The sequence below is a fragment of the Sylvia atricapilla genome, chromosome 18 (genome assembly GCF_009819655.1).
Source record: "Sylvia atricapilla isolate bSylAtr1 chromosome 18, bSylAtr1.pri, whole genome shotgun sequence".
In the NCBI taxonomy this organism is placed as follows: Eukaryota; Metazoa; Chordata; class Aves; order Passeriformes; family Sylviidae; genus Sylvia; species Sylvia atricapilla.
This window is the reverse complement of record NC_089157.1, coordinates 7,274,771-7,285,913: the sequence shown is the minus strand read 5'-3', so window position 1 is coordinate 7,285,913 and position 11,143 is coordinate 7,274,771. Positions and strand designations below refer to the sequence as shown.

The 11,143-nt window shown below is 44.1% G+C and overlaps 1 protein-coding gene across 1 annotated transcript in view; it reads right to left on the bottom strand.

The window, feature by feature from the left end:
- Positions 1 to 2,326: 2,326 nt before the first annotated feature.
- HLF (HLF transcription factor, PAR bZIP family member) overlaps positions 2,327 to 11,143 on the bottom strand; it is a 31,540-nt gene continuing 22,723 nt past the window's right edge. The window contains exons 3-4 of the mRNA XM_066332151.1: positions 5,783 to 6,003; positions 2,327 to 2,592 (exon numbers count right to left, since the gene is read on the bottom strand). Coding sequence (XP_066188248.1) covers positions 2,377 to 2,592; positions 5,783 to 6,003 — 437 coding nt within the window. The 3' untranslated portion in view covers positions 2,327 to 2,376. The remainder of the gene's footprint in view (positions 2,593 to 5,782; positions 6,004 to 11,143) is intronic.

Here is an 11,143-nt window from a genome sequence, read left to right as displayed (position 1 = left end):
TTTGTGGAAAAATACCAGAGAAATGCCATCCATGCAAAGGTGTTTTTAATGCTGACCAAAATGCTGAGTTCTTTGCAGCCATCTCCTGAAGCATGAACAATGATTTAATGGAATGAACAACCTTTTTACTTGAAAATAATGTTAGAACACTTGGAAAACTGTGAGCAAGACATGTAGCACCGTACAGCTGTGTACAGGATCTGAGCTGTTTATAACAAAAAAAATTCAGCTGGAAAAAGATTCTAGCAGCAGCAGCAGCAGATTGGAAATGACCATGAGTGGTTTTGTGTTATAAATTATTTTTTCTGCCATTACAAAATGTTGTAATGTCCAATCAATAGTTGACTAAAATCCATGTTGTGCTTTGTCCCTGTTAAACAGTTTCTTTATGTGTTTCTGATGGAAAATAAAAAAGCCTCTCTTTTTCAGTAATACGGAACATCCTGGAAAGCCATATTACTTCCATAAAAATTTAATTTAAAGCACAGAACATGCCAGTGTGCCAGGCTTAAAACATTACAGATTTAAAAAAAAAAAAAAAAAAAAAAAAAGAAGAAGAAAACAACAACCAACAAACCCCTAAGCATTTCCTTTCTATACATAATGGAGAATATATATCTTTGCTATATATTTTAAACATGGAATAGCTTTTTCTTTTTGTTATATATATGTCTTTCAAAATACATTGTCAGTATTTGTACTTGAAAAATACTGTACAAAACAAACATACTATAATTATTCTGTATAAACTTTATACATTTTATAATATCTATCCTTTTGGTCTAGAGTAAACACTTAGATTGATTGGATTAACCACAGTATATGACAACACCATCCCCTCCTGAAATACACCAGTGTCTCTTACATTCATTTTTCAGAAGTCCACTTTATATTAGAACATACATGTTCAAAAGCAGAGAGTTTAAAACAATAAAGTTCAGAACCATCAGTTCATGTCACACTCAAAACAACAATCACTAGGAAAAAATGGGCTTTGCAAACCAGTGACTTCTAACTGAATAAAAGTGATTTTTTTTTTTTTAAACAGCAAGATATAATCCACAGAAAATATATTACAAAACATGGGGGAAAAACCAACTTAATTTAGGTATTTATTCAACTTTTAATCACAAAATGGAGTAACTAACTGAAAACAGAAAAGCCCCTCTGATTTCGACATCGGCTCTGATTTGACGCTATTTAATTTTGTTCTCGTTTTCAACTACTGATCCTGCTCCTTACACATGCGCTCCCCCACGGCAGGGACACGGTCAGCATGCTCATGGGGACGTGTCTGGGACATTTTGGAACTCCTTGTTAAAGACATCTAGACTCCTGTTGGGTAGGGAACCACCCCACGTCCACTGGGAACATGCGGGCAGCATGCACGCAGGATTATTGCTTCAGGTACAGGCAGTGCAAGGTACACACTCTGTGCTCTACCAACAACTCCTACCGACCGACCTGGGGTCCGTGGACAGGAAAGGAACCTTAGTAGCTACAGAGAAGCCAGTATGGGATCTATCATGAGTATAGCTAAACTCAGTCTAACAGCACTTTTAAATCTGAAGACAATTATCACCAAAACTTAAAAATACAACGAAAGCGATCTATAAATTAATAGTTCTGCAGTGTAGTACTAAATTATTATTTGTGCACTTTATTAGCATGTTAACTTTTCTGATTAGACAGACTTAAAACGATAGCTTGTTACTCTCAAAAAAAACTGAGATCTACTTTTTTTTTCTTTTTTTTCTTTTTTTTTTTTTTCCTTTTTTTTTTTTTTGTAATTTATGCTGGGATCTTTCCAAGTAAATCAGGAGGATGGAACTGATTACGAGAACATAAAACCCCTACTCTGAAGCAGCACTGAAGAGAAAAAAAAAAAAGGTAATAAAAAGCTTACTGTGGCGGTTCTCAACAGTCCAGGTAAAAATGTGGCACCCTTTGAAGAGGGCTGATAAAAATGGGAAGTGCTGAGATGCACACTCACACCCACGCACATGCACACCCACAGACACAGACCTGGGCACACACACACACACACACACACACACACACACAGGGACACGTACACGCAAACAAAAAAGGGAAAAAACAAAACAAACCAAACAAAAAAATCAAAAAAAAAAAAAAATAACCACCAACGTTAAGTCAGTTTTGTTTCTGCTTCTGGTAAAGTGCTGAAGACAGAAAGGTTGGTTTGGGTGTGGTGCTATCAAACAGGAAACACATTGTCCATCTAGTCAAATGCCAACCCGCGAAAAATAAATAAAAAAAATAAAAAAAAAAAAAGGAAAAAAGAAAAAAATATTAAAAAAAAAAAAAAGAAAAATAAACCCAAAACACCCCACTTCCCCCCCTCTCCACTCAGATTTACAGGGGGCCGTGCCGAGCTTCGTACTTGGCCAGGACGTTCTTGCACTTGCCCAGCTCTTTCCGCAGGTCGGCCACCTCCTGGCGCAGCGCCGAGTTCTCCTTCTCCAGGAAGGAGGCGCGGATGGCGATCTGGTTCTCCTTCAGCCGCCGCGCGTCCCGCGAGCGCTTCGCTGCCATGTTGTTCTTTCTGCGCCGCGCCCAGTACTTGTCGTCCTGCTCGGGACACACGGACAAGCAGATAAAGGTGTTAGATTTTGGTGTGAAATAACAGCAGAGATGTTGTGGTGATAGGATGTGAAATAATGCTTGGCTCCAGTGAGGAGGCAGCAGAAATCACAAGGCTTTTTTTTATAATTCATTCAGCCCTTTTTATAATGTGCTGTGCTAAAGACACTTATTGGTCCACAAGGCTGACACCTCTCCCATTGGCTAAGGAACAGAAATAGAAAACACCTACTCACCTCTTGGGAAAGGAATATTGTTTATAAAACAGTAAGGTCTGCAAAAACAAGGTTGTTTTGGGAAAAAAGAAAACTGTTGTAAAGTTTCCCTTGGGAAGAGCTCAGCAATTCTCAGGCTCAGAAAATATGGAGCCCACAGCTGCCCGTGGGAGCCACTGCCAGCAGCCACTGGGGTGGCTCCAGTGTCACCCCGGGGCACGGCAGGATTGGAGTTACAGCTTGGCATGGCACAATCCGCCCTGGCAGCGTAGATGCCCTCACATGTTTCTGTCAAAATGCTTACACTAACCCCCTCATCCTCCTGACAGGGAATTCCTCCAAAGAAAAGTGAAGCAATGCTCAGGAGGTAGAATCCATCTCCCAGCCAGGATGACCTAGTTAGCACATCCACCTTCATGACTCACCCTGCACGGTGGCTGCAGCAGCACTAGTTACCTCTGGCCTGCCCAGCACTGCCAGCCAACACCTGGTTCACTCTCTGTGTTGCTGTCACCCATTTCATCTACTGCTCTGCTCTTTTGTAACGTTCAAAGCACTCTACAGAACCCCAAAATGTTCCTGTCTGCACCACTAAATCACTGCAAGAGGATTCCTTGGCACAGTGATGATGGCTGCTCTGGGACCAACCACAGAGATTAGTGCAATAGGCTTTGACTGTGGAAAAAAGAAAAGCACTGGACAGAAATAGGTCCACTACCCCCTGAGGTTTCATAAGCTAACACATTCCCAAAGTGTTCCCTGAAGATTTGCCTCTAGATCACCTTACTGCATTGGTGTATCAAAGACTTGAAGTAACTACTGAATTTCACCTGATTTTTCCACTCTTCCAATGAAGTGGCCTTCAGCAAAATGGAAGTTTTGACGTTGCTTCATAACTGAATTAAGTTCTAGAATTTTGGCACAACTCAGGAAATACAAAGCAGGCATAATCTCTCGTGAAAAGTGAAATTCAGTGCCCTGCAGAGTACGAGTGATGCAGTGACTCAACCCTCATACTGCCTGGCCAAGTCACAGAGCTCAAACTCCCTCTTTCTTCATCTTAACATGCTTCCATTTCCCTCTGCAGCTCCCAAGGACCAGCACAGAACAGGAGACCACAGGAGATGCTCCTATGCTGCCCTGAGCAAACACCCAGCACTCCTGGGTCCCTCAGCCCAGCCGAATCCTGCTGCTCTGCACCTTCTGCTGCTGCACAAGGCAAAGCAGGAGCAAAACAATTGCTGGCAGGAGGGCTCTTGAACTGCTTTCTACCAGTTTGGCCCAACAAAGTGTGCAGGAATGCTGATCTGGAGCCAGCATTATCTCTAAATGGCTCTTCACCTGTACGTAGATGGGGGCCTACAAAATCCTCCAAAATACAAGCATGGAGCAAAAAGCTATGACCCAAATCTTGTTTATAATTTCCCATCTCAATTCACTCCATAAAAATCAGCTTTAAGCAATTTATTAGTGTGCCACCTAGGCTTCATCCCTCTTTATTTTAACAAATTGCTATGGCAAATCCTTTAATCCAGGCCTGAAAGAGGTAAGGCTGGCATTTCCAAATCACATGCAGCCCAGAGACGATTGACTGGTCTAATCTGCTTACCCTCCCCCAGAACCCAGAGGCTGCTCCACATGCCAGGGCAGAAGCAGCACTTGGGTCAAGTGCTCAGAAACGAGTCAAGGGCAAGCAATGGAATGAACCTGAGGGAATGAGGGACCCTGAGCTCCTGCTTCAGTCCTGTGCTGCACTGCTGGCTTCCACCTCTGGCCAACGGGACCTTGGCCAAAAGCTTGCTTCGATGTGTAAATGTACCTGGGAGATGTGACAAAGGGAGAAACTCCAGCCATTCTTGCAGCAAATACCTCTCCCTTGGGCACTGCAACCCAACAGGGCATCACAGGCAGTACAACTTGCCCAGGGAAGCAACAAGGCAGGCAAACCTTTGCAAAGGAAAGCTGAGTGACAGCAACTTGGACACTACTGCAACTGTGATTTCTGTGGTTTTAACTTGCACCGCAGCATGCTTAGGGATAAAAATAGCTACTTTCCCTAATGCTATCAATCTGGTGCAAACACATGGCATCCCAGGCTCCCTGCACATGCAGCCAGGGATTCCCACTGTCTCCAACAGCCTTTCAGCCTGTGTCTCTTGGGGGCAGTAGCAACAGCAGAATGAAATTCTGCCCTGTCTCTGATAAAAACGATCCTCTTGGAAAGCACATACTGGGAAAACAACTTTGCAAATAATATTCAGAGTGTTTGATAACCTGGATCCATTTTCCTGCTATCTTCCTGCACTTTACTCTTCACATCTCAGAAGCACTGAGTGGCACAGACCATTTCTTCTAACATATTGATGTAGTATTGTATTTTATATATTGTATTAAAACACACCTTTCATCGGAAAAATTCTGTTTTCTTTTGTTTTCCTACCACTTGTCTAGATTCTTTCACCTGGATTAGAACCTATAGTGTTCTAATTCATTATTAAACACAGAACTACAGCAACTTCCAAATAAGATACAATATACTTCAGTTTGTCATCAGGGTCCTCCATTCTCCTGGAAGGATTCACAGCCTCTGCTGAAGAGACAGAGGACGAAGAAAAAAGAAACATGAATAGAAAGAGAATGAAGAAAAAGGAAATATGATCAGGCTGTTTCATAAGTGGGAAATATGGGACAAAGCAAGCTTGTCCAAGGTCAAGCAGGAAGTTTCTGGCATACAAAGGAAATGAATATTGAGCTCATGAATTTCAACTGTTGCATAACTAATAAGGGACATCCTCCCTTCAGTTTAATTCAGAACACCGAAGAGTTTTATTCTACAACAAAGTCAGATTTAGATTCAAAGATTTATCTTACATGACAAAAGAGGTTCACGCTCCAAACCTGTACCTCAGTGAGCAACTGTCAGAGACCCTGTAGGAATCACCTTGTCACCAGTTCCAAATTACCTTCAGGTCATCTGGGATGAAGACTTTGCGAGCTTTCTTAATCATGGGCTGGGGTTTCAGCTCTTCTTCGGAGAACTTGCGCTTGCGAGGATCGAACATCTCCTGGCCAGGAATGCTGGACAGAGCAAGATCTGCAGGGTCAGGCTCGTAGCCGACAGGAACTTGGATAGTCTCAGGATCAATGGGGCTCGGTGTATTCCGGTTTGCTGGCAAGATCTGACCTACAGAAATGCAGGATGAATACAGCTGGGTTAGAAAAAAAATATGTTAATTGTATCGAAGGATTCTAGAAGATCTCTACTTCACAAGCAATAATTCTCTCAGCTTTTCCTTCAGATTTGGTACCTATGCTTGCTAAATATTAGATTGCCCATTCTGCAAGGTGCATATTCTGATCCAGACATGCTAATGGCCTTTATATCCAGAATCTGTTCCTAACTCTGGTTGCTGATCTTGGATTCCCACATAAGATCACTGAATCAAACACTGAGTTGCACTGGACTGCAGGCAGAAGATATATTGCTCCAACCTGTGCCACTTCATTAGGATCCCATCCTCAGGAACAGATCATAAGTACTGTCATTCAGTTCAGATCTATCAGCACACTGCAACCCCTCGCAGTTATACCTCTGAGGGTATGTTCATTTTACAATCAAACAACGTACAGTACTTGCCATGAATAGCATCTCATGAAAGTGTACTTTCAGCTGTGCTGAAGCACTCCAAGGAGACTGCTATTTATTCTGCAAGAAATCCTACCAGGGATATTCTAAAAGCCAGTGAAGGAAACCAGCAACATGAAAGGCTACAAAGATTCCTTAAAGATGCTCTGCAAAAATGAAGAAGACACTTATTGATGCTGCATTTCTCTTTTATGATATACAAAATCTAATAAAAAGGAGCATATCCCCAGAAAATGAGTAATATAGCTTCAATTTTTCTCTTTTTGATTTTAGATAAAGCCTTCAAAATCCTACAGCACCAATTTGGGCACCATTCCCACTAAAAATCCAATTTAAAATCTCAACCAAAGGTTCCAAAAATAGGATCCTGAAGTCAGCTGCCTCAACATGGACTATCCCCTGAAGCAAATTTTCAGAAGTTTTGACATGCCTCAGAAGTAGAAGCCTCACAGACTTCAGAGGGAGGACTTCTGATTGAAGCAAATATTGTTTTATAATTTTGGCTATTTGGTAATTCACTTTGACTTCAGCCATATGACGGCTTTCATGATAACTACAAAAACATCCTGTGGCTGTGTAATATTTCCTTACTTGTGCCCGCATCTGCAATATTTAGGGTGTAAAAGAGTAAACATTACACGCCATTTCTAAGTCCAAGGCCAGCATTAACAATGTGGCTTTTATTTTAATAATATGGGAAACACACGGTAAACGCACCAAGGGAATTGCTAAGGGAGAGCTTTTGTAACTGCTCTTTTAGAGCTGATAAAATCAGCTTCCAGGAAAGGCCGGTGAGGGCCGGGGAGAGGAGAAAAGGAGGATCAAAGTTTTCAAGGCGCAGATGTGGCTGCAGGAGAGGCAGCGGGAGGAAAGGATGCTGCACGCATTGTGCCACTGCGGAGCGCTGCCGCCCCTGGCTCGGGATGCGCCGCCGGGAACGTGGCGCTGTCCCGGTTAATCCAGCCGGGATCTGGCGCTGCCAGCGGCTTCTCCCTGCTCTCGGGGCTAGGAATGTGGCGTTCCCAGCTGTCTCCCGTTAATACAACCGGAGAAACGACGGCGGCATTTCCCCTGCCCGCGGGTGACGGGTGCGCGTTCCCAGCGCAGCGCTCCAGGATGACCGGGACAGCCTCCGGGAGGCTCGGCCCGCACGGCTGTGGCTGCAGAGAGGCTTTTCACAAAGCTGCATCCCTCCTGGAGACGGCGGTGTGCGGGTCTGAGTGACCTCCCCGGCCCGGGGTCGCCTCCTGCTCAAGGGATGCGCACCCCGGCAGCCGTGGGGCCAGATCCATCGCTGATGGATGGATGGGGCTGCCACGGCCTCGTTTGAAGGAGGGAACACAGGGAAAGCTCCTTGAGTGAGCTTTGCCTGTTCCGGAGCAGCCAGGGATTCCTTACTGCAGACAAATACACCTTTAATGTAAATATGTGTACATATGTGTGCGCCTAGAAATGGTGCGCGTTCTGTAATAAACACAACAATGAAGGAAGACGTGAGCTCTGAGTATTTTTGTAATATTTCTGGTGAGCCTGCAGGGTGTTTCTAAAAGTCTAATGGATTGTGAAATCCAGCCCAGCTTTCTAATTGTCCCACGTAAGAGAGCTGGTATTTAAATATTGCTGAAGTTCTTGATATACAGGATCAGTTTGCATATTATCATTTATCTATAATGTGCCATATGACACAATTACATGAGCTCTGTAGTCACTGTCCACAAGAAATTTTATAATATCACCCTGGAAAAAAAAGAGCAAAAATGCTCCTTTAAACACGGGAAAATCGAGGCACTGCATCTTAGCAATGCAAGAGCAAAACAAAGAGCGATGCAGGTCCACAGCGGTCTGGAGAAGACACGGCAGTCAGGGTCCTCCCTTCACACCTTTCCTCTTCCCTGCTCTAGGAAGCTCTCAGGACTGCAGACCCGGCTCTCCAGCAAACACAAGATGTTCCCGTGCCAGTGAGAAGCTCGTTCAAGGGGAATGGTGCTCACTAAAGCCTGAACAAACCATGTGTCTAAACACCGTCACTAGGAGTCCCAAGAGTGCTGCCCTGTGAGATATCCTACACCCACATGGCACACACACCTCTGCCAGTCTCTGTTCTGTCACGCTCCTGCAAATGATCAGCAACTCCATCAAAGACAACAGAGTTAACACGGGTATCTCAAGCCCCAGGCAGAAAAACCAGAAACGCTTCGTCCAGCATTTTACATTGGGCAACTCCTGGCACCCGAGATAGTTTTATTTATTCTACCAAGTTTTGCCAACAAGTGCAAGCCAGGAACCTGTCTTCGTTAGTTTGCTGGCCGGTGGCCATGACATCTCCGTGGTGCTGGAACTTGCTGTAATCCAAGACGACAGCGTGGGCTGTGCTGGCCTTGGCAGGGCTGTCACTGCAGGAGCAGAGCGTGGCCTGGCGTTACACCGCTCCCCGGGCTCCTCTCCCCGCGTGTGCACCGCGCTTTCGCTCCGCATCCTCCTGCCAAAGTCGTTTGGGGTGTTATTTTTATGCGCTGAATTCCTCGCAATCAGAGGTAGGTCAAATAAGCACAGCAATCTGAATGTCATGTGCCCAGCAGCCGACTAATCCCAGCATCAGCAAGTTTCCCAGCTGTCACAACAGCCACGGAAAGAGCTGCTTGGAGGCTCCCGTGCACAAGGAACTGGCCAAGGAGGAAACCCACTCTGCAAGGTAAGGCCCCTCAGCCTTTGCCAGGGTCTGCATTATTTAAACACTCTGTGCTCACAACAGTGGCCAAATTTTCACAACAGTGAAGTGGCTGGGCTGTTTAATGTGCTCTAAGCTTTGTTCTCAATGGGGGCTGATGACTGCCAAGTGTTTTGGAAAGAACTTAGCCCCTCTATTTAAGTTGCTGAAATGAGAACTCTTGAGCATTAAGCTCTTTTGGAAATCCAGCTGCAGAGCTCCACAGTGGTGGTGGTGGTGGTGGAAGCAAGCCGGGAACAATTGTTAATGGAAATTTCCCCTCATACCACCCTAGTGATGTGTCTCAACCATGGCCTGGAGAGACCAGAACTATGTCAACACTGGCCTTTTGTTTGGAGGCTTTCCCACTTGCAGAACTCCACTCAAGCAAGGAGGAGTATGCCAGGACAGACTCAGCTCCAGGTGTCTCCTGGCAAAAGGACCAGCAGGTTTTGACAACCTCAGAAATTCTGCTGCCCTAACATCTTGCCTTTGGCTAATGCTTTTTGTGTTGCTCTGGCAGATACTAGCATAGTGGAAAATTTTCCAGAAAAAAGGACTTTAAAGAAAATTTGCTGTTCTAACATTTCCAATCATCCTCCTCCTCTCAGCAAAGACTGCCAGTGAGAAGTCCAATGTAATGGCAATATTTTCAGTGTGGTTCTTTTTTCAGAGAGAAGTGGATTAAGGCCATTCCCTTGTGTCATCTAGGTGACCAACTGCTGGTAAAAAAAAAAAAAAATAAAAAAAATAGCAGCTTTAAATTGCTTGCAATAATTAAAATTCACCATTCAAAAGTATAGCAGCGCTTTTGTATACCTACAAAACCCCAAACGCTGATCTGGTATCATGGGGAGTTCAATCACCATATCCTGACTCTTAATTTCCCTTTTTTGAAACATCCCACCTACCAGCTGTGCCCAGGAGAGTGAAGACGGAAATAACCTCTTCAGCTGCACTACTGCTTGGCAGACTTTTTATCTGTGCTGCAAGAGATCCCTGGTAAATTATGTGGAACACAATTCTGAATCATTCAACTCCCAGAGAAATGTGTCTGATTTTCAGAAAATCTCTCTTCTCACAGCCCTTCTACACACTCCTCATCAGCTCAACAGCTGGCTGCAGAACAGCACCAAGAGGAAGAAAAGGGAGTGAAAATGTTCTAATCAAAATATTTTTCCCTATTTTTTTACACACATTGGAGGGAAATAAAAGAGGAATTTCCTACTCAATTTATCAGCAGCCCAGAGATAAAACATGTGTTTGCTAATAATTTTTCTTTATATAAACGGAAGGCACCATGTGTGTGTCAGTCAGGCTCTGCAGCACAGTGGTTAAACTGACAAATAATCCTCATCCAGAGCTGCTCCAGAGCTCTCCATGTACATTTTCCAAGTCATCTATCCCCTTGGCAGCTGGCCAGCTATTTGAGATAGTTCCCTTACTCCAAATCACAGCTGGTCCTAGACTAATCTGTCATCCAGCTCTGCATTAACTCCTTCAGCCTCCAGGAACACATGGCCAGAGTGCAGGGATTGAGACAGGCAAAAATCCCCATGGGAAGCAAAGCAAAAGAGGTATTCTGGAGGTCAAAATTTATCTAAGGACAGCATCTTGTCAGGTTATCATTCCTCATCTACAATATTATAAGCAACCTTTTATCTATCCTATCTTATTCTATGTGATTTCCCAGCTATTAGGATTGTAATTGTTTCCAGAAACCAAAGCATTTAGGTGGATAGGACTAAAGCCACAAATTGGAATCCACCTACTCTCAACTGGAAGGACAAACTCAACCACTCTCTGCCTTGGGGTGAAGAAGACACTACACTTCACCTCTGGGTGTGTTTATCCAAGCAGTTATTACAGGAGCTTTATTTTCTTCCCAAGCAACAGGAGATCTGTGTATTCTGACCAGGGCTCCAAGCTGGCACAGACATTCCTCTATTCCTTATCTTACACAAACTTGAT